At 49.3% G+C, this 24,006-nt stretch overlaps 3 protein-coding genes across 4 annotated transcripts in view; 2 read left to right on the top strand and 1 right to left on the bottom strand.

The window, feature by feature from the left end:
• The window catches only part of LOC140418533 (uncharacterized), a 74,861-nt gene extending 62,235 nt beyond the window's left edge, over positions 1 to 12,626 (top strand). The window contains exon 2 of the transcript XR_011945115.1: positions 11,116 to 12,626. The gene's annotated coding sequence lies outside the window, so the exon portion shown is untranslated. The remainder of the gene's footprint in view (positions 1 to 11,115) is intronic.
• LOC140421380 (uncharacterized) overlaps positions 1 to 24,006 on the bottom strand; it is a 456,825-nt gene that overhangs the window by 86,001 nt on the left and 346,818 nt on the right. The window lies entirely within an intron of this gene.
• Positions 16,122 to 23,266, top strand: LOC140421375 (uncharacterized). 2 transcript variants are annotated; one of them, XM_072506042.1, is made up of 2 exons: positions 16,122 to 16,202; positions 17,195 to 23,266. In XM_072506042.1, exon 2 carries the CDS (start codon positions 17,721 to 17,723, stop codon positions 19,257 to 19,259), a length of 1,539 nt encoding a protein of 512 aa, XP_072362143.1. In that variant the 5' UTR covers positions 16,122 to 16,202; positions 17,195 to 17,720; the 3' UTR covers positions 19,260 to 23,266. The 2 variants fall into 2 exon arrangements, with proteins under 2 accessions (XP_072362143.1, XP_072362142.1); XM_072506041.1 differs by having other exon boundaries at positions 16,133 to 16,561.

Raw genomic sequence — 24,006 nt, 5'->3', positions numbered from 1 at the left:
ATGAGATGAGTTCTCAGAGTTTTGGTTTGTACAGGGGAACAAGACGGGTATCCGCTATCACCATATTGGTTGTGCTGGTGATAGAGCCCTTCACGATGGCCCTTAAGGGGTCAGTGCAGTGGCAGAGCATTGTGGGTGGGGGTGTGTGTGGGGGTGGGGAGCAGGGAACACTGGGTGTCACTATATGCGGACAACCTTCTGCTGTTGGTGTCGGACTCATTGGAGAGTATGGGAAGAATTATGGACATATTAGTGAGGTCAGGGCCTTCTCGGGATATAAGTTGAATGTCGGGAGGAGCGAGGTCTTTCCAGTGAATGCGGCGGATCGGGGGCCAATCTGGGGGTGTTGCTATTTAAGGTAGCCAGAGAGAGGTTTGGGTATTTGGGAGTTCAGGTGACAAGGGAGTGGTCAATGATGTACAAGAGGAACCTGACAACGTTGGTGGAGGAGCTTAGGGGATTTTAGGAGATGGGATACACTACACCTGACATTGGTAGGAAGGGTCTAGGCTGTTAAAATGAATATTCTAGCAAGGTTCCTGTTTGTATTCCAGACCCTCCTGACCTTCATCCCGAAGGCCTTTTTTCGGAATTAGATGCAGCAATCTCAAGAGTGTATATGGGCGGGGAAGGTACCGAGGGTGAAGAGGGCCCTGTTGCAGAGGCAGAAAGGGGGGTTGGCACTACCAAACCTGCTGTATTGTGACTGGGTGGTGTATGCGGAAAAGGTGAGATGGTGCTGGGAAGGAGAGGGGTTAGAGTGGGTTAGGATGGAGGAGGAGTCCTGTAGAGGGTCCAGCCTGAAGGCCATGGTGACGGCGTCGCTTCTGCTGGCGCCGGGGTGGTACGTGGTGGGCCTGGTGGTGCAGTCCACGATTAGGGTGTGAAACCAGTTGAGGAGACACTTTAGGATGGAAAGGATGTAGGTGCTGACACCGCTGTGTGAGAACTGTGGGTTTAAGCCAGGTGAGGGCGACGGCCTGTATAGGAAGTGGAGGGAGGTGGGGCTGGTGAGGGATCTATACCTGGAGCAGAGGTTTGCAGGTCTGGCAGAGCTGTGGGAGAGGGTGGAGCCGCCGAAGGGAAGCAAGTTCAGGTATATGCAAGTGATCGGTTTTGCGCGGAACGAATGGAGAAGGTTTCCCAGGCTGCCGGAGAAGTCCCTGTTGGAGCAGCTGCTGCTCCCGGACGTAGAAGGAGATGGCAGAATTGGGAATATATATGCTTGGCTTGGGGAGCACGGGGGAGTGCAGGTGATGAGGATTAACAATAAATGGGAGGAGGAACTGGGAGGATGATAGGATGTGGAGTGAGGTGATGCGCGGAGTAAATTCAACCTCGTGTGGGAGGATAAGTTTGATTCAGTTTAAGGTGGTGCACAGGATGCATGTGACTCGGGCGAGGATGAGTGGGTTCTTCCAGGGGGTGGCAGACAAATGTGAGAGTGTGGGTGAGGACCGGCAAATCCCGCACATATGTTCTGGAGCTGTGAGAGGTTAGTGAGGGGGTATTCGCATGGGTAGAGGTCAGGCCGAACCCAATGGTGGCTATTTTTGAGGTATGGGAAATGCCGGAGCTGATGGAGGGGAGGACGGCCGATGTTGTGGGTCGCCTCTATGATTGCTCGGCAAAGGAACTCTGTTGGATTGCCGATCGGCAACGCCACCAGTGGTAGCGGCCTAGCTGGGGGATCCTGTACCATTTCCTCCGACTGGAAACAATCAAGTTGAAGTTGACAGGATCAGCGGAGGGCTTTGAGACACGGTGGACACTGTTCATGACGATGTTTGAGGAATTATTTGTTGCGGTGGGGAAGGGGGTGAATAGGGGAAAAACCTGCATGAACTGTGGGGTGTTGACAATGGTTTTTTGATTCATGCCGTTGTACTTTTTGAATAAAATACATTAAATATATATACATCCAAGGCTCAGTTAGATTTTTGATCTTCAAGGGAGTTGAGGGTTATGGGTGACAGGAAGAAAATAATCAGCCATGATATTAACTAGAAGAGCAGGCTTGATGGGCCGAATGGCCTGCTCTTATTTCTTATGATCTTATGATCTCTCGGTCGAGAACTGGAAATGCTGTGTGTTGATCTGTCGATCGGGAGAGTAGGGACGGTGTATATTAGATAATGGAGTGAGATTGGAGAGTGTGTGTTTGTACAGATGCGTGCGGTGAAATTTACAGCTTTTGGGGAACTAGGGAGGAAAGCATGTTCCACAGCGATTAGAATTGTCTGTTCTGAATTTCTGAGCTGTACTGACAGTGATGACATTTGTAAACCCCTTTAAACAGGATATTCAAAAGGGAGGATTTGCAGCAAGAAATCTCAAACCAAACTTCACATCCAAGATCTGACAGAGTCACTCGATGCATTAGGACGGGGAAAACCATCGGCTATTTTACCATCAGTGTGACTGGAAAAGCACCGAGTCACGGACACTGGCACCATGGGGAAACCGTGGCAATGTGGGGATTGTGGGAAAGGATTCACTTCCCCATCTGAGCTGGAAACTCATCGACGTACTCACACCGGGGAGAGACTGTTCATTTGCTCTCAGTGTGGAAAAGGATTTACCGCTTCATCCAACCTGCTGACACACCAGCGAGTTGGCACCGGGGAGACGCCATTCACCTGCTCAGTGTGTAGGCAAGGATTCATAAATTCATCCAGCCGACTGACACACCAGCGAATTCACACTGAGGAGAAACTGTTCACCTGCTCAGTGTGTGAGAAGGGTTTTACTAATTCATCCAACCTGCTGACACACCAGCGAGTTCACACCGCAGAGAGGCCATTCACCTGCAATGTGTGTGAGAAAGGATTTATTAATTCATCCAACTTGGTAACACACCAGCGAATTCACACTGGGGAAAGACCATTCACCTGCTCTGTGTGTGGGAAGGGATTTGTTAATTCATCCAACCTGCTGACACACCAGCGAGTTCACACCGCATTGAGGCCATTCACCTGTAAAGTGTGTGGGAAAGGATTCATTAATTCATCCAACTTGGTAACACACCAGCGACTTCACACTGGGGAGAGGCCATTCACCTGCTCTGTGTGTAGGAAGGGATTTATTAATTCATCTAACCTGCTGAGACACCAGCGAGTTCACACTAAGGAGAAGCCGTTTACCTGCTCCACGTGTGGGAAAGGATTCAGCAGTACATCCTACCTGCAGAAACACCAGCGAGTTCACAAGTAATTACAGGGGTTGGATCCTGCTGATATTTGCTGCTCTTGATCACATTCAGGACTGAACCACGGTCATTCTAACAGTGGGTGAAGTGGGCGATCAGAAGGTTTCTCTATGGGCTGGCCAGTCTTCCAATGTTCACTCCAGTGGGCTGATACTCTTTCAGCGAGAGCACTTTTCCACTGAAATGATCCACAGAAGCAGATGTGATACATTAATTTTATCCTGGATAGTACACAGGAACATAAGAATTAGGAGCAGAAGTGGACAATTCGGCCCTTCGAAAAAGATCAATTCTTCAACTGTCTTGAAGAGGCAAATGAATTCATTCAGAATCTCAATTTGAACTCTGTTTGATTCTCTTTCTTATTGGAGTTATTCTGCGTTGTGACGTTCGGGAGTTCTTACTGTGTTTGTCTGGATATATCAGAGTTACTCTGTGTTTGTCTGGATATATCAGAGTTACTCTGTCTGGATATATCAGAGTTATTGTGTTTTGAGGTTCATGAGTTTTATATCCTATAAAATTTAGGATATGAAGCTATTGTTGGGTTTTACACATGTTGTACTTTTTCTTCTTCGCACTCTGGTTGCATTGTGAATTATATCAGTGTAAGAGTTTTTTCTTTGAGCACCGGAAAAAACCCACGCAGACACGGGGAGAACGTGCAGACTCCGCACAGACAGTGACCCAGTGGGGAATCCAACCTAGGACCCTGGAGCTGTGAAACTACAGTGCTAGCCACTGTGCTGCCCACAATGTATGGGGAACGTCACGTCTCACCAATTTGATTGAGTTTTTTTAAAAGGGTGACAAAGAATATTGATGGAATGGCTGTGGATGTAGTTTATATGGACTTTAGTAAGGCATTTGGCAAGGCCACGTGGCAGATTGGTGCAAAAACTAAAATCACATGGGATTCGGGGTGGGCTAGTTAGATGGACTCAGAACTGGCTTGGTTATAGAAGACAGAGTAGCAGTGGAAGTGTGTTTTACAGAATGGAGCTCTGTAGCTAGTGTTCCGCAGGGATCAGTGCTGGGACCTCTGTTGTTTGTAGTACATATAAATGATCTGGAAGAAAATGTGGGTGGTCTGATTAGTAAGTTTGTGGATGACATGAAGATTGGCGGAGTTACTGATAGTGCAGAGGATTATCAGAGGATACAACAGGATACAGATAGATTGGAGACTTGGGCACCGAAATGGAAGATGGAGTTGAATCCAGACAAAAGCGAGGTGATGCGTTTTGGAAGATCAAATCTAGGTATGAATTATACTGTAAATGGCAGAACCCTCCGGAACATTAACATACAGAGGGATCTGGGTGTGCAGGTCCACAGTTACCTAAAAGTGGCAACACTAGTGGCCAAGGTGATTAAGAAGGCATATGGCATTCTTGCCCTCATCAGCCGGGGCATTGAGTCCGAGAGTTGGGAAATCATGTTGCAGCTATATAAAACCTTGGTTAGGCTGCATTTGGAGTATTATTATTTTTTCAAAAAATAATTTTTATTCACATTTTCACAAAATATCAACAACAAAATACAGAAAGAAAAGAACAACCGCCCCCGTATACATAAATAATAAATTAACAGCCATCATCAACACAAAAGCAAATATACACTGCCTCTTTCGCCTCCTGCACTCCCGGCTCCTCTGCCACCCCAAATATTGCGAGCCCCCAGCCCGGCTTGACCCTGGATCCTACCACCCTCGACACCGTCCTCGCTACACCCTTCCAAAAGTCCTCCAGCACTGGGCATGCCCAGAACATGTGGGTGTGGTTTGCTGGGCCCCCTGAGCACCTAACACACCTGTCCTCACCCCCCGAAAACCGGCTTATCCTTGCCCCGGTCATGTGAGCCCTATGCAGCACCTTAAATTGTATGAGGCTGAGCCTCGCGCAAGAGGAGGAAGAGTTCACTCTCCCCAGGGCATCCACCCACATCCCCTCGTCAATCTCCTCACCCAACTCCTCCTCCCACTTACCCTTTAGCTCCTCCACTGAGGCCTCCTCTTCCTCCTGCATCACCTGATACGTTGCCGAGATCCTCCCCTCTACAATGCACCCCCCCGACAGCACCCTGTCCTGGACCCTGCGTGGCGGCAACAGTGGGAACTCCACCACCTGCCGCCTAACAGATGCCCTAACCTGCATATATCTGACTGTGTTCCCCGGGGGGAGCCCAAACGTCTCCTCCAGCTCACCCAGGCTCGCGAACTTCCCGTCCACAAACAGGTTCCCCATCCTTCTAATACCTGCCCTGTGCCAACTCAGGAACCCTATGTCCATCCTCCCCGGGACAAACCGGTGGTTCCCCCGTATCGGGGACCACACCGAGGCCCCGACCTCCCCCCTCTAGAACATAGAACGATACAGCGCAGTACAGGCCCTTCGGCCCACGATGTTGCACCGAAACAAAAAGCCATCTAACCTACACTCTGCCATTATCATCCATATGCTTATCCAATAAACTTTTAAATGCCCTCAATGTTGGCGAGTTCACTACTGTTGCAGGTAGGGCATTCCACGGTCTCACCACTCTTTGCGTAAAGAACCTACCTCTGACCTCTGTCCTATATCTATTACCCCTCAGTTTAAAGCTATGTCCCCTCGTGCTAGCCATTTCCATCCGCGGGAGAAGACTCTCACTGTCCACCCTATCTAACCCCCTGATCATTTTGTATGCCTCTATTAAGTCTCCTCTTAACCTTCTTCTCTCCAACGAAAACAACCTCAAGTCCATCAGCCTTTCCTCATAAGATTTTCCCTCCATACCAGGCAACATCCTGGTAAATCTCTGCACCCGCCCCAAAGCTTCCACGTCCTTCCTATAATGCGGTGACCAGAACTGTACACAATACTCCAAATGCAGCTGTACCAGAGTTTTGTACAGCTGCAACATGACCTCATGACTCCGGAACTCAATCCCTCTACCAACAAAGGCCAACACTCCATAGGCACAACCCTATCAACCTGGGTGGCAACTTTCAGGGATCTATGTACATGGACACCTAGATCCCTCTGCTCATCCACACTTCCAAGAACTTTACCATTAGCCAAATATTCCGCATTCATGTTATTCCTTCCAAAGTGAATCACCTCACACTTCTCTACATTAAACTCCATTTGCCACCTCTCAGCCCAGCTCTGCAGATGATCTATGTCCCTCTGTAACCTGCTACATCCTTCCGCACTGTCGACAACACCACCGACTTTAGTGTCGTCTGCAAATTTACCCACCCACCCTTCTGCGCCCTCCTCTAGGTCATTGATAAAAATGACAAACAGACGTCTGACGTCTCCATTGCCCCCAAATTTTGACGGTAGCCGCCACCACTGGGCTCATGGTATACCTCGTTGGAGGAAGCAGCAGCGGTGCCGTTACTAGCGCCTCCAGGCTCGTGCCCACACAGGACGCCATCTCTAGCCTCTTCCATGCCGCCTCATCCCCCTCCATCACCCACTTACGCACCATCGCCACGTTGGCGGCAAAATAATACCCACAGAGGTTAGGCAGCACCAACCCCCCCCCCCCTTCCCAATCCCTGCACCGCTCCAGGATCACCCTTCTCACCCTCGAGGTCTTCTGCGCCCACACAAACCCCATGATGCTCCTGTTAACCCGCCTGAAGAAGGCCCTAGGGATCAGGATGGGCAGGCATTGGAACAGGAACAAAAACCTCGGGAGCACCGTCATTTTAACTGACTGCACCCTACCTGCCAGGGAGAGTGGCAGCACGTCCCACCTCGTTTTTATTTAAAATATATTTATTAAAGTTTTTACCACAATTTTTCTCCCTTACAAACAATAACCCCGCCCCCCCGTAACAAAAAAAAGAAACGAGAAATTGCGCGGAGCAAGATATATACATGGCAAAATAGTATATTTACATAGCTTTGTACACTGGCTCTCTCCCGTACGTGCCAGTTTCCCCGACTCTTCATGTTGTCTCTTGCTCATCCCCCCCCCCCCCCCCCCAGGTTGCTGCTGCTGCTGACCGACCATCCTCTAACGCCCCGCGAGATAGTCTAGGAACGGTTGCCACCGCCTGTAGAACCCCTGCACAGACACTCTCAAGGCGAACTTAATCCTCTCCAACTTTATGAACCCAGCCATATCATTTCTCCAGGCCTCCACGCTGGGGGGCTTCGCCTCCTTCCACATTAGCAAGATCCTTCGCCAGGCTACTAGGGACGCAAAGGCCAGAATGCCGGCCTCTTTCGCCTCCTGCACTCCCGGTTCATCCACTACTCCAAATATTGCTAGCCCCCAGCTTGGCTTGACCCGGACTTTCACCACCTGAGATATTGCTCCCGCTACTCCTCTCCAGAACCCCTCCAGTGCCGGGCATGACCAAAACATATGGACATGGTTCGCCGGGCGCACGTCCCACCTCTTAAACACCTCCTCCATCTGCTCCACAAGCCTCGTGAAGTTACGCTTATGTAGAGCCCCCCAGCTCCTAGCCACCTGGACCCCCAGGTACCTGAAACTCCTCTCTGCCCTTTTTAGCAGGAGCTCACCAATCCCCCTCTCCTGGTCCCCTGGGTGCACTACAAACAACTCGCTCTTCCCCATGTTGAGCTTGTACCTGGAGAAATCACCAAACTCCCTAAGGATCCTCATCACCTCCGGCATTCCCCCCACCGGGTCCGCCACATATAGCAGCAAATCATCCGCATAGAGTGACACCCGATGCTCTTCCCCCACCCCGCACCAGCCACCTCCAGTTCCTCGACTCCCTCAATGCCATGGCCAGGGGTTCAATCACCAGTGCAAAGAGCAGGGGGACAGGGGACACCCCTGCCCCGTCCCCCGGTGTAGTCGGAAATACTCTGACCTCCTTCTGTTCGTGGCCACACTCGCCACCGGGGCCTCATATAGCAGCCTCACATACCTGAAGAACCCCTCCCCGAACCTTTTCAACACCTCCCACAGGTACCCCCATTCCACCCTATCAAAGGCCTCCGCATCCATCGCCGCCACTATCTCTGCCTCCCCTTCCATCGCCGGCATCATTATAACATTCAAGAGCCTCCGTACATTAGTATTCAACTGCCTCCCTTTCACGACCCCCATCTGATCCTCGTGTATGACCTGCGGCACACAGTCCTCTATCCTTATGGCCAAAATCTTTGCCAGCAACTTTGCATCCACATTTAAGAGTGAGATCGGCCTATATGGCCCACACTGTAGGGGATTCTTGTCCCGCTTCAGGATCAGGGAAATCAGCGCCCTAGACATCGTCGGGGGCAGAGCCCCCATTCCCTTGCCTATTTGAAGGTCCTTACCAACAGCGGGCCCAGCAGGTCTGAATACTTCTTGTAAAATTCAACCGGGAACCCATCCGGCCCCGGTGCCTTCACCGCCTGCATGTTCCCTATCCCTTTGACCAACTCCTCCAACCCAACCGGCGCCCCCAACCCCGCCACCTGCCCCGCCTCCACCCTCGGAAACCTCAGCCGGTCCAGGAAGCGACCCATCCATCCCTCTTCCAGTGGGAGCTCAGACCGGTACAGTTCCTAGTAGAAGTCCCTGAAGACCCCATTGCTACCCACCGCACTTCGCACCGTGTTCCCCCCTCCATCCCTAACTCCCCCGATCTCCCTAGCTGCCTCTCACTTCCAAAGCTGGTGCGCCAGATTCCAGCTCGCCTTTTCTCCGTATTCATATACCGCCCCCTACGCCTTTCTCCAATGCGCCTCCACCTTCCTGGTGGTCAACAATTCAAACTGAGCCTGGAGGCTGCGCTGCTCCCTAAGCAATCCCTCCTCCGGGGCTTCCGCGTACCTCCTGTCCACCCTCACCATCTCCCCCACCAACCTCTCCCTCTCTCTCCTCTTCCCCCCTCTCCTTATGTGCCCTAATGGAGATCAGCTCTCTGACCACCGCCTTCAGCGTCTCCCAGACCTGACTTGCACCTCCCCATTGTCATTAGCCTCCAGGTACCTCTCTATACACCCCCAGACCTGCCCGCTGGCCTCCTCGTCCACCAGCAACCCAACCTCTAAGCGCCACAGTGGGCGCTGGTCCCTCTCCTCCCTCAGCTCGAGGTCCACCCAGTGCGGAGCATGATCAGAAATGGCTATCGCCGAGTACTCCGTATCCTCCACCCTCGGAATCAGCACCCTGCTCATGACAAAAAGTCAGTCCGGGAGTAGGTCTTGTGGACGTGGGAGAAGAATAAGAATTCCCTGGCCCCCGGCCTCGCAAACCTCCATGGGTTCACCCCTCCCATCTGGTCCACGAACCCCCTCAGCACCTTGGCCGCCGCCGGCCTCCTGCCCGTCCTCGACCTAGAGCGGCCTAGAGCGATCCAGTGCCGGGCCCAGCACCGTGTTCCCACAGCAGCAGACCACCGCCCCAACCTCTTCTACCAACTGCAGCTCCCCCTCGGCCATTCCAGCAGCAACCCCACCCCCCCCCAACCAGCTAGGTCCCCCCCTAAGCTGCATTGCACTCCTGTAAGTCAGCTGACTCCTGCTGACCCCGGCCACTCTCGCCGCTCCATCGACCCCCCCCCCCCAGTGTGGAACTTCCCCCCCCCCCCCGTCCACCAGCAGGCTCTCCTCCTCCCCCTTCCACTCCCAGCATGGGAAAAAGCCCACGCTTCCCAGCTCTGGCCCCGCCCCTTGAACCCTAAGCGCGGGAAAAAGCCCGCGCTTGCCACTCACCCGGCCTCGCCTCCTCTGGCGCAGCTCCCTTTCCAGGCCCAGTCCCACTACCCCCAACTCAGGTGCCTCACCCCCCCCCCCCCCCCCCCCTTGCGGTGACCCATTTCCCCTACCGGCCATCAAACCACCAAGCAGTTTACCTACACCCCCCCCCCCCCCCCCACGAGCCCACCCAGCGGACCTAATCAAAACAACGCCCAATTAACCCCCGAAAAACAAAGAAGCCCCCCTCGAAACACAACACAACAATCCCCGACCCTTAGTCCGAGTCTAGTTTTTCGGCCTGAACAAAGGCCCACTCCTCCTCCGGGGACTCAAAATAATGGTGTCAGTCCTCATAGGTGACCCACAGACGCGCCGGCTGCAGCATACCGAACTTCACCCCCTTCCTGTGCAGCACTGCCTTCGCTCGGTTGTAACCGGCCCTCTTCTTCGCCACCTCCGCGCTCTAATCCTGGTAGATCCGGACCTCCACGTTCTCCCACCTGCTGCTCCGCTCCTTCTTGGCCCACCTTAACACACACTCTCGATCAGCAAACCGGTGGAATCGCATCAGCACCGCGGCGGCTCGCTGGGCCTGAGCCTCCTCGCCAGCACTCGGTGGCCCCCTCCAGCTCCAAGGGCCCCTGAAAGGCCCCCGCTTCCATCAGCGAATTCAGCATGGTAGGCCCCCATGTCCGATCCCTCTAGGCCCTCCGGGAGACCCAGGATCCGCAGGTTCTTCCGCCTCGACCGGTTCTCCATCTCCTTGAACCTCGCCTGCCATTTCTTGTGAAGCACCTCGTGCGCCTCCACCTTCACCGCCAGGCCCAGGATCTCGTCCTCGTTCTCCGAGACCTTCTGCCGGACCTCCCAGATCGCCGCCCCTTGGGCCGGAAGAAGTACGTTTTAAGGAGCATCTTAATAAGGAAAGTGATGTGGAGAGGTTGTTCAGAGGAAATTCCACAGTTTAAGACCAACCTCGACTCTCCCTCACCCCCACCCCCACCCCCTCCCTCTCTTCACCCATAGAAACCAGTTTCCTGTGTCGGCACAGACCACGTGGTAGGTTCCGTTTCCTGAAGAACATTAACAAACCAGTTGGGTTTTTATGACAATCCAGCTGTTTTCACGGTCGCTTTTTCCCAGAGCCGGCCCCACAAATGACCAGATTCATTCAGCTCAATTTCACAACCTGCCTTTGTGTTTTTGTGGGTTCTCTCTCACCCCATATTTTCTGTTTTCAATCAGTTTCACAGGGTGTTTGAAGGATCGGATTTTCAGTCAGGAAATTAAAACTTCACATCAGGTACGGACAGAATTTCTCAACTTGCTGTAATGTGAATATCGGATTTTGAAGATGAAAGAGAACAGCCTCCATTCACAGTGGGGAGAAACCGTACACGTGTTCTGTGTGTGGATGAGGCTTCAGCCAATCATCTGGTCTGGCAAGACACAAGTGCAGCCACACCGGGGAGAAACCATGGAAATGAGGGTGGGACAGGATGCAGAACCCCATCAGCACAGTCACACGGGACAAACCATTCATCTGCCCAGAGTGTGGGAAAGGGTTCATTAACTCTTCAAACCTGCTGACACACCAGCGAGTTCACACAGGGGAGAGACTGTTTAACTGCTCCGAGTGTGGGAAGCACTTCACTTCTTCATCCTCATCCACATTGCTGACAATCCAGCGGCTTCACAATGGGGAAAGACCTTTTAAATGCTTGGAGTGTGGGAGGTGCTATAAATGTTCCTGGGAACACAGTGACAAGAGACCATTCAGATGCTCTCACTGTGGGTCTGGGTTCAAGACGTTATCTGACCTCACTGTCCATCAGTGAACTCGCACTGCAGACAGACTGTTTGCCTGTCCTGACTGTGGGAAGATATTCACCCGTTCATCCAACTTGCTGGAGCACCAACGGGTTCACGCTGGGGAGCGACTGTTCACCTGCTCCGAATGTGGGAAGGGATTCACTCAGTCATCTAGCCTTCTGAAGCACAAGCAAGTTCACACTGGGGAGAAGCCATTCATCTGCTCTAAGTATGGGAAGGGATTCACTCAGTTATGTACCTTGCTGAAACACCAGCAAGTTCACACTAGGGAGAGACCGTTCACTTATTCTGAGCAAGGGGAGGGATTCACTCAGTCCTCCAGCCTAATGATACACCAACAATTCCACACTGGGGAGAAGCCATTTATCTGCTCTGAGTATGGGAAGGGATTTACGCGGTCCTTCCATCTGCAGACACACCAGCGAGTTCACACTGGGGAGAGGCAGTTCAACTGCTCTCAGTGTGGGAAAGGGTTTACTCAGTTATCCAGCTTGCTGAGACACCAGCGAGTTCATCAAGATGAACGACCTTTCAAGTGCCCAGAAACCAATGTCTCATCAGCAAGCTCAAACTGACGAGACCATTTGGGTTGAGAAAACCATCTGAAATCATTGCAGATTTGAACTGGGGAAACGTTATACTGAGTGTGGAAATGGATTTACCCATTCATCTGCCATGCCCTCGCACCAGTGAATATGCACTGGTGAGAGAGGCTTCCATCTACTCTGAATAAGGGGAGGGATTTGCTTAATTATCCAACCTGCTGAGTCACCAGAGAGTTCGCAAGTAACAAATTTGATTAGGATTTTGCTGTTCCTCGCATCCAGCACTGAAGCATATTTATTGGCTGATATTAATCATTCAGCTCCCTTAAAGGTACTAATATTAAAGATAAATGTCAAATAAATCATCCTTGTGTTAAATGCAATGTGATGAGTGTTTTCAAAATCTCTAACACAAATGAGCTCCTGTTGCCAATTTCCTCATCCCTTGTTTCCTTGAGAGCTTCCGTCCAGCTGCCTCTGCTGTTTCCCTAGCACTGGCCTACTGTGCCACACTGCCTCTAAAGATTCCCCTTAACAGACATCTGACCCCTCTGGATCTCTCCTATATCCCCGCCTGCCATCTCACGTCTCATTATGACCATGAGACCCACCTCCTGTTCTAATTCCAGTAAACCCCTGATCTCCCAACTTCCCCATGTTTGCTGATATTGTTGATGGTTCGATCTCTCTCCCTCTTCATATATTGTCCCTCTTGACTTTAAATCATCATTATCACCCATCCTCAAAACGAATTCCTGATTACTACTGCCCTATTTCTAACCGATCTTTCCTCTCCAAAGTTTTGTCATCTCTGAAATCCATGCCCAGGAATTCTATATTTTGAATTCCCCAGTAAAATATCTGCCTACGCCACAGCATTGCAACAGCTCTTTATCAAAGTAACATTGAATCCAGTGTGAGTTTGACAAGGATTATCTGTTCTTTATTGTTCTTTTTGGCCTGTCTGCACCTTTGACACCATTGACCAAACCATCCTCCTGTAATCTCCTGCTGTCACGCTGGCTGCAATGTTCCTCTCCAATTTCTTTCTTCTCAATACAGTTGCAGCCAGAGACTCACCTGCAGTAGCTATGATTGAGTTACTGTCACAAACTCACTTAGTTTGTGAGGAAACACACATATTCCCGTACCAGCCTCCCCGAACAGGCGCCGGAATGTGGCGACTAGGGGCTTTTCACAGTAACTTCATTGAAGCCTACTTGTGACAATAAGCGATTTTCATTTCATTTCATATTCCATAATCACTCTCACTGTCACCGTATCTCGCAAAGTTCTCTTCACCAAGCAGCCCTGCTTGAGAAGATCAACATGAACAGAGTAGAGTGAAGAAGTTAAAATCCACAACCCAAGCTCACAGTGGTAAAAATATCTGATAATTCCCATTCAGGTATAAAGCGTAGCTGAATGGCTAGCTGGGCCAGTTTAGCTCAGTTGGCTGGACAGCTGGTTCATGATGCACAGCAAGGTCAACAGTGTGGATGGTAGCATGGTGGTTAGCACAGTTGCTTCACAGCTCCAGGTTCGATTCCCGGCTTAGGTCACTGTCTGTGCAGAGTCTGCAAGTTCTCCTCGTGTCTGGGTGGGTTTCCTCCAGTTTCCTCCCACAGTCCAATGATGTGTAGTAGGTTAGGTGGATTGACCATGCGAAATTGCCCTTGGTGCCCAAAAAGGTTGGGTGGGGTTACTGGGTTACAGGGAGAGGGCTGAGGTGTCGGCTTGGGGAGAGTGCTCTTTCCAAGGGTCGTGTTGACTCGATGGGCTGAATGGCCTCCTTCTGCACAGTAAATTCTATGATCTATAATTCGCGTACAGAAGGCCAGCCCTCTCAACCTTGCCCCTCGCCTGAGTTGTGGTGTTGCTCAGGTTACACCAGTCAGCTCTTCCCCTCAAAGTGGAGAGCAGCCGATGGTCATCTGGCACTCTGCTGACTTTATTTATAGCAGAACAACAGTGTATTACTACAGCAGAATTATAAAGTCTGCACTGAGACTCTGAAAGAGCAGGTAGGAGATGGATCTTGATGATGCTTATTTTACAATCACGGTCAGCCGAATCTCATCCTTACTTCTCCAGATTCAAAGATTAATTGAGAATTGGGTCTGAATTGGCAGCCAGATTACCCACTGTCCCACATGCCTCAGAAACCGCTGGTTAGCTCTGTTGCTTCACAGCACCAGTGTCCCAGGTTTGATACCCGGTTTGGGTCACTGTCTGCGCGGAGTCTGCACGTTCTCCCCGTGACTGCGTGGGTTTCCTCCGGGTGCTCCAGTTTCCTCCCACAAGTTGAAAGACACGTTGTTAGGTAATTTGGAAATTCTGAAATCTCCCTCTGTGTACCCGAACAGGTGCCGGAATGTGGCGACTAGGGGCTTTTCACAGGAACTTCATCGCAGTGTTAATGTAAGCCTACTTGTGACAGGGCCCTGCACAAACTCAATTTGACGCAGCTGGTGGAGCAGATGGATGAGGATTTCAAAAGATGGGATGTGCTGCCACTCTTGCTAGCGGGCAGGGTGCAGTCGGTTAAAATGATGGTCCTCCCGAGGTTTCTCTTTGTGTTCCAGTGCCTTCCCATTATGATACCCAAGGCCTTTTTCAAACGGGTAGGTAGGAGTATCATGGGTTTCGTGTGGGCAAATAAGACCCCGAGGGTAAAGGGTGTTTCTGGAGCGTGATAGGGACAGGGAGGGCTGGCTCTGCCGAATCTGTGCGACTATTTTTGGGCTGCCAATGTGGCGATGATCTTTAAGTGGGTAATGGAGGGAGAGGGGGCGGCATGGAAGAGGTTGGAGATGGCGTCATGCAGGGGCACGAGCCTGAGGACGCTGGTGACGGCACTGCTGCCGCTCTCGCCGACAAGGTACACCACAGGTCCGGTGGTGGCGGCGACGTTGAAGATCTGGGGGCAGTGGACACGACACAGGGGCAAGGTGGGAGCCTCGGTTTGGTCCCCGATTCGGGAGAACCATTGGTTCGTCCCGGGAAGGATGGATGGGGGATTTCGGAGCTGGCATCGGGCAGGGATTAGAAGAATGGGGGACCTGTTTATAGATGCGACGTTTGCGAGCCTAGGGGCGCTGGAGGAGGAGTTTGGGTTACCCCCGGGAAATGCTTTCAGGTATATGCAAGTGAGGGCGTTTGTGAGGTGGCAGGTGAGGGAATTCCAGCTGCTCCCGGCACAGGGGACTCAGGACAGGGTGATTTTGGGTGTACGGGTTATTAAGATGCTCTCTTTCCGGGGGTGAATTCGGGTGGGGGGGGGGGCTTCCCTACGGGTATCTTTGAATGTCATATGGGGGTGTTACTGTATATTGGGAAACCCAATGTAAAAGTTTTGTATAATTTTTGACTGTTGTGTTTGCGTTTCTTTTTGTTATGGGGGTGGGTTTGTTAAAAATTTTGTTGGAAAATTTGAATAAACACATTTTAAAAAAAAAGAAATTGAGGAAAGAAACCTTTCTTTGAGTTGGCACGTGCGCCTGCGCGGTTGCTTCTTCTGTGAAGATCCGGTACCCCGAGCCCCGCCCTTCAGTCACTGATTGGTTGGGGGACCACCCACTCCCTTTCGGTCCTCCAACTAATCCCCTTCTTCTCCTATTGTTCGGAGCTGCCATCAATCATTGCCCGGGCATTGTGAGGTGAGAGGTCAGTGCCGGGGGGCGGGGTTTACAAATCCCGAGTGCTCTGCAGAGCCCAATGTGAAACAATGTTATTATTGATCAATCAGCCGCTCTCGCCGTCTCCAACTGTCACAATGCCCGGATAATTGGCGGCAGCCCTGGTCCAATAGCAGGGGCGGGGCTGAAGTACCGAATGGGAGCGGCTGGTCTTCCAACCAATCGGAGTGAATGAGGGGCGGGTCCGCTGCGATTGAAGCATGCGCAGTGTGGGTAATGGCGGTGCAGAAGGGCGGCTTTTTCATTTTCGAAATCGGTAATAGGCATTTGAAACGATGGAGGAAGCAAGAAATCGCGGGAGTGGGCGGAAACGTTGTGTAAAGCTGTTGCAATCGTAAACCTCGGAATAGTTTACGGGACCGAGTTTGTACCGAGCGGGGTTGCAGCTCCTCATCTTCGGCTCGAGTTAACGGCCGCCATCTTTATTGGATGTGCATCAGGGCGCATGCGCGTTTGTCATCTTTGTCGGGGGCGATGTTTGAATGAGTGGGAGGAGCTTGTTCCCCATTGTTCAGAATGTGGAGATGGCGCGTTGGACTGGGCTGGGCTCCGGAAGTCTGACAACAACAGGTTTATTTGGTATCACGAGTTTTCAGAGGGCAGCTTCTTAATCAGGTGAATGAAGAGGAAGGTTACACACTTCCCTCAGAGGGTTGTTAGTCTTTGGATTTCTCTTCCACAGGGACCAGTTGTATCTGGGGGTCATTGAATATATTGAAGCACAAGTTTGACAGATATTTTATTGGCAATGGAGTGAAGGGTTATGGGGAAAATAGAGTGAAAGCTGAGATGAGGAGGGATTTCTTCACTCGAGGATGTGGTGAAGCTTTGGAATTATCTCCCCCAGAGGAATGTGCAGCCTCAGTCTCCAAGTATGTTCAAGACAAATATTGATAGGTTTCTAGATATTGAAGATATCGAGGGATAGATCGGCCAAGGATCGCATTGAATGGTTGAGCAGACGCAGTGGGCTGAATAGCCGACTTGCTCCTATTATAATCTCTGTGTCCTGGTCAGGAAGCATTGATATGAGCTTGGATCTGTCAATCAACATGAATCAGCCCTTCAGGAGAATTGGGAGGGTAAATATTAGGTGCAGCAGAGTGAGAATGGAGGGAGATTGTGTGGGATGGAAATTTACAGCTTTTGGAGAATGAGAGAGGAAATAATGTTTCATCGGAACGAGAATTGTCTGTTCTGAATTTCTATCCTGTACTAACCGATGACTTTTGTTAATTGTTTTTAAAGGATATTGGAAGTGGAGGAATTATAGACCGAAATCTCAAACATCACGTCTCGATGTGACAAACTCACTCGATTCCTTCTGAACTAGATATCATCGGGTTCTGAATATCATTGGCGAGAAGGAGAAATGTTTGTCCAATCTGTCGGCTTCAAAAGATTATAAACGTGAATGTGACTAGAAAAGCACCCAGACCCACACAACACACACCCGCGTGAGAGTGTTCCAGTGAACGGACTGTGGAAACATCAGTGTGACTGGAAAAGCACCAAGACCCACACAACACACACCCACGTGAGAGTGTTCCAGTGAACGGACTGGAAACATCAGTGTGACTGGAAAAGCACCAAGACCCACGCAACACACACCCGAGTGAGAGTGTTCCATTGAACTGACTGGAAAGAGCTTTAACCAGTTACACAGCCTGAAAAAACATCACACCACAGTGAGGAGAGACAGTGCACATGTCCTGTGTGTAGACAAGGCTTCCACTGATTGTTTAATCTGGAGAGACACGAGGAGACCAACAACATGGAGAAACCATGGAAATGTGCGGACTGTGGGAAGGGATACAGATGCCCATCTGAGCTGGAGATCCATCGACGCAGTCACACTGGGGAGAGGCCATTCACCTGCTCTCAGTGTGGGCAGGGATTCACTCGATTAGGCAACCTGCAGAGACACGAGCGAGTTCACACTGGTGAGATGCCTTTCACCTGCTCTCAGTGTGGGAAGGGATTAACTGATTTATCCAGCCTGCAGTCACACCAGCGAATTCATACTGGGGAGAAGCCATTCACCTGCTCTCAGTGTGGGGAGGGATTCATTGATTCATCCAACCTGCGGAAACATCAGCGAATTCACACTAGGGAGAGGCCGTTCACCTGTTCTGAGTGTGGGAAGGGATTTATTAATTCATCCACTCTGCGGAAACATCAGCGAATCCACACTGGGGAGAGGCCGTTCACCTGCTCTCAATGTGGGAAAGGATTCATTGATTCATCCGCACTGCGGCAACATCAGCGAATTCACACTGGGGAGAGGCCGTTCACCTGCTCTCAGTGTGGAAAGGGATTCATTGATTCATCCACCCTGCGGCAACACCAGCGAATTCACACTGGGGAGAGGCCGTTCACCTGCTCTCAGTGTGGGAAGGGATTCATTAATTCATCCACCCTGCGGAAACATCAGCGAGTTCACACTGGGGAGAGGCCGTTCACCTGCTCTCAGTGTGGGAAGGGATTCATTGATTCATCCGCCCTGTGGAAACATCAGCGCATTCACACTGGGGAGAGGCCGTTCACCTGCTCTCAGTGTGGGAAGGGATTCACTTGGTTATCCCACCTGCAGACACACCAGCGGGTTCACACTGGGGAGAGGCCATTCACCTGCTCCGTCTGTGGGAAGGGATTCACACAGTTATCCAGTCTGCAGACACACCAGCGAGTTCACACTGGAGAGAGGCCATTCATCTGCTCTCAGTGTGGGCAGAGATTCCGTGCTTTATCCAACCTGCGGAAACATCAGCAGGTTCACACTCGGGAGAGGCCATTCACCTGCTCTCAGTGTGGGGAGAGATTCAGTGATTTATCCAGTCTGCAAACACACCAGCGAGTTCACACCGGGGAGACGTCATTCATCTGCTCTCAATGTGGGGAGAGATTCAGTGATTTATCCAGTCTGCAGACACACCAGCGCGTTCACACTGGGGAGAGGCCATTCACCTGCTCTCAGTGTGGGAATGGATTCACTAGGTTATCCAGCCTCCGGAACCATGAGCGAGTTCACATTGGGGAGACATCATTCACCTGCTCTCAGTGTGGGGCGAGATTCGGTGATTTATCCAGCCTGCAGACACACCAGCGAATTCACACTGGGGAGAAGCCGTTCAGCTGCTCTCAGTGTGGGAAGGGATTTCTTGATTCAGCCATCCTGCGGAAACATCAGCGTCTTCACACTGGGGAGAAGCCATTCACCTGCTCCCTCTGTGGGAATGGATTCACACAATTATCCACTCTGCAGACACACCAGCAAGTTCACACTGGGGAGAGACCATTCACCTGCTCTTAGTGTGGGCAGGTATTACGTAGAAACTTAGAAAATAGGAGCAGGATGAGGCCATTTGGCCCTTCGATCTGCTTCACCATTCATTATGATCATGGCTTATCATCTAACTCCATAGCCTAATCCCGCTTTCATCTCCATATCCTTTGATCCCTTCGCCCTAAGGGCTATTTCTAAATTCCTCTTGAAAACATACCTAATGTATTGGCCTCAACTATTTCATGTGGAACAACTTCCACAGGCTCACCACTCTCTGGTTGAAGAAATTACTCTTCATCTCTGTCTAAATGGTCTACCTCGTATTCTCAGACTGCGACCTCTGGTTCTGTTTACTCCCACCATCGGGGAAATCGATCCTGCATCTCCCCGGTCAAGTCCTTTTAGAATATTACAGGTTTCTCTGAGATCCCTCATTCTTCTGAACTCCAGTGAATACAATCCTAACTGATTCAATCTCTTATACGTTAGTTCCACCATCCCAGGAACCAGTCTGGTAAACCTTTGCTGCGCGAATCTCACCCCCAGAACCCAAAGGTGCGCAGGGTAGGTGAATTGGCCACACTAAATTGCCCCTTAATTAGAAAAAAAAATTGGGTACTATAAATTAAAAAAGAAAAATCATTAATATATCTTGTGAATATCTGGGGTCCTAGCACCGACCCCTGCGGTACCCCAATAGTCACTGCCTGCCAATTTCAAAAAGACCCATTAATCTCTACTCTTTGTTTCCTGTCTGCCAACCAGTTTTTTATCCTTCTCAATACACTACCCCTAATGCCATGTTCTTTAATTTTACACACTAATCTCTTATGCGGGACTTAGTCAAAAGCCACCTGAAAGTCCAAATATACCACATCCACTGGCTCTCCCTCGTGTACTCTACCAGTTACACCCTCGAAGAATTCCAGTAGATTTGTCAAGCATGATTTCCCCTTCATAAATCCATGAATGTTCCCGACTGCCAATGTCAGGCTTACTGGTCTATTATTCCCTGTTTTCTTTCTATCTCCCTTTTTAAATAGTGGGGTTACATAAGCCACCCTCCAATCTGCGGGAACTTCAGAGTCGAAGCCCTCATTTGTGAAGACAGAACCAAATTATGTATTTATTTGCTTACCCATTTCTTTGTTCCCTGTTATACATTCCCCTGTTTCTGACTGTAAGGAATGTACATTAGTCTTCACCAATTTTTTCTCTTCACATACCTACAGATACTTTTCCAAGCAGCCTAATGTCCTGTTTTATGCCATTCCCAACATCACCACTGCAGTTTGGGGTCTATATACGATGCCCACTTATTTTTTTTGCCCCTTGGTGTTTCTCAGCTCTACCCATACAGATTCCACGTTGTCGGAGCTAATATCCTTCCTCACTATTGTATTAATTTCCTCTTTAACCAGCACTGCCACTCCACTGCCTTTTCCTTTTTGTCTGTCCTTCCTAAATACTGAATATATTAAATTCCCATCCCTGGTCATCCTGCAGCCATGTCGCCATAATCCCGATTATCTCAAACCCGCTTACGTTTATTTGCGCTATTCACTTGGTTATGCCGTCTGCAGTCACACCAGGGAGTTCATACTGGGGAGAGGCCGTTCACCTGCCCACAATGTGCGAAGGGATTTAGTAATTCATCGCACTCTGAGACACCAACAGGTTCACAACTGATTACAGGGATTGGATTCTGCTGTTATTGTTTCTGTTCTCAATTATGTTCTCAATTACATCCAGGACTGCATTTTGTTTATTCTGTTGGTAAATGGGGATGGTCAGAGGGTTTCTTTCTGCTGGACTGGCCGGTCTCACGACTTCGCCTCCAGTGGGCTGATTCTCTCTGAGCCTTCAAGCTAATATTTGGTTGCACATTCTATAAGGATCAGAGCGAAAGAGTGTTTGGAGGTTAGAAGATGTTTCATTACCATTTCTGTTTGGAAACCCCCAAAATCATGCCACATTGCCATGAAGATGGGCTGTGGTGGTTACATTGTTCTTTTGTTTAATTTATCTGGGTGCTTCTCACAGAAGAAAACTATCAGGGTATGAGGGGCAAGTTGTCTGAGATGCACTGGGAAACTACATTAAATAGTATGGTGGGAGACAGGCAATCACTAATATTTACGGAATTATTACAGATTTACATTGGGATCGGTTAGCTCAGTTGGCTGGATGGCTGGTTTGTGCTGAGTGACATCAACAGCACAGGTTAAATTCCCATAACGGCTGAGGGTAGCCATGGTCTGTGTCAGTGTTTATGCTCCACATGATCCTCCGCCCACCCCTCTACATCTCCCCCATCAGCATCTCCCTCTATTCCTTTCTCCCTCATGTATGTATCTAGCTTTCTGTTCAATGTATTCATGCTGTTCGCCTCAACCACTCGCTGTGGTAGCAAGTTGCACATTCTCACCACTCCTGGGTAAAAAGGTTTCTACTGAAAATCCTATTGGATTATTGAACTTCTTCATAATCTTAAAGATTTCCATCAATCTTCTCTTTTCCAGAAAAAAAGTCTCAGCCTTTCCTGAGTGTTAAATGCTCTCAGTTCTGTATATTATGAATCTTTGTTGCACCTTATCCAGTGCCTCTATTTCCTTTTTCTAAATGGAGATCACCAATGTTGACATTGCTCCCAGAATAGCCTCACCCTGGTTCTAAACAAGTTGAACATTTCCTCCATGCTTTTCAATTCTATCCCTTTAGAATGGAATCCTAGATGGGCCCCACACTAAAGGAAAGATGTGAAGTTCTGAGAGAGGGTGGAGAGGACATTTGCGAGAATTGCACCAGAGTTGAGGGACTCCAGTCAGTTTGAGAGACTGGAGCAGCTGAATTTCTCTCCTGAGATCACAGCATCTGGAGGGTGGGGAATGGGGCCATTCAGCCCTTTGGGACCATGTCGGCTCCCTGTGGAGGAAGCCAGTCTGTCCATTGCCCCGTTCTATCCCTGTAGGTTTATTTCTCTCAGTGCCTGTCTAATTTCCTATTGAAATCATTCCATCATCTCTGCATTTCCTACCCACATAGGCAGTAGGTTCTAGGTCGTTACCACTCATTTTACATGTACACAAGGCTCCTGGAGCATAGAGGAGTCTATTTGGCCCACTTTTGCCCTGCAAGCTCTTTGTACAGCGACCCATTTAATCCCATAGTTCGACGATTTTGTTTTCTTTTTCAGAATGCATCAAGTTACAGTCCAATGAGATTCCAGCACCATTTATGGACCGTGCATTCCAAATCACAACAACTCGCTGTGTTTTAAAACAAATAATTGTGCATATGGTGTGTCTGGAGTTTCACAGAGTATTCAAAATGGTGTCAATACCATGATTATTACACAAAATTAAGACTCAATCTTTATCAGTGATTCGGATGAGGACACCGAGTGTAATATATCCTAATTTGCGAACAATCAGAACAAGTGTACATTTCTATAAAACCTCACTCCCACTGGACCTCAAAGTGTTTTAAAGCCAATGAATCATAATCACTGTTGTAATGTAGGAAGTTGTAAGTACGCATGTGTGATCACATTTAGTTTTAAAATTGTTATTTTCGTAGTATATTCACTGCCATTAGTAACAAGGTCAAGGAAGCCCTTTTATACCTCGAACATGTGGCTTCCTGCAACCATTTCACCTTCTGTACTTTTTCTATATCAACTATGTATTGATTTCATAGCAAAAAATAATAATTAAATTAATGATTATTCAGTCGTGAACATTGATTATCATTGGTGAATTGGTGTATTTGGTAATAATATTATAAAGACTAGATCTTTATTTTTTTTTAAATAACATTATCAACCAAAATGTTTCCAGAAACTGCAGAGCTATCAGAATTTGTTTGAAAAAATAAGTTGCTTCATATTTTTGAGAAGTTACAAGACATCATATTCTGCCAAGAATATTTGGGCTAGTAATCCAGAGACCCAGGTTAATGCTCTGGGGATCTGGGATCGAATCTGGCTACGACAGATATTGAAATTGAATAAAAGTCTCAAATTAAAAGTCTAATGATGACATTGTGGATTGTTGTAAAAACCCATCTGGTTCACTAATATCCTTTAGGAAATCTGCTCTCCTTACGTGGCCTGGCCTACACGTGACTCCAGATCCACAGCAATGTTGTGGTTGACCTGAACATTTCCCCTGAAATAGCCTCACAAGACACGCAGTTCAAGGGCAATTGGAATGAGCAGTAAATGCTGGCCCAGCCAGTGACCCCCACCTCCCATTTTTAATTTTTTAGAAGGCTCATTGTTCAATCTGAAGACTAGTAAGAAACTGTCTCTGATTGGATTGGTTTATTGTCACGTGTCCTGAGGTACAGTGAAAAGTAGATCGTTCCATACATGAAAAAACAAAGTGCGGATCTTGGCAGTTTGCTCAGTTCACAAAAGAAGTTAATGACTTTGTAGACGCAGATTAACATTTTAATCACCACTCAAAACATATTGAATGGTGATGTGTGCTCATATAGACAGAACTGAATTGAAGGAAATAGCAGAGATTTAACTGAAACACCTTTTTGAAAAATTCGGTCTTCATGATGGAGAAACAGGAAAAGCCACTCAGGGTGATGAGGAAATCCAGGCTCAGTGTGGATTTGCTGTCACCCCTCCTTTCTTATTCATGAACGGGATTTAGGCTGCAGAATGTTTCACACCAAAACACAGAGGGGTCAAATATAAGCAACACATCATTCTCAAGTAACTTCCATTTAATTATATTTGACTTTGTTCAAAAGCTGTCTG

This window comes from Scyliorhinus torazame, chromosome 5 (assembly GCF_047496885.1).
Source record: "Scyliorhinus torazame isolate Kashiwa2021f chromosome 5, sScyTor2.1, whole genome shotgun sequence".
Classification (NCBI taxonomy): Eukaryota; Metazoa; Chordata; class Chondrichthyes; order Carcharhiniformes; family Scyliorhinidae; genus Scyliorhinus; species Scyliorhinus torazame.
This window is presented reverse-complemented; position numbering and strand designations above follow the sequence as displayed.

Bases quoted from the DNA above. Each gene is read 5' to 3' on its own strand.
- LOC140421375 (XM_072506042.1), top strand. From the start codon at position 17,721: ATGGAGAAACCATGGAAATGTGCGGACTGTGGGAAGGGATACAGATGC.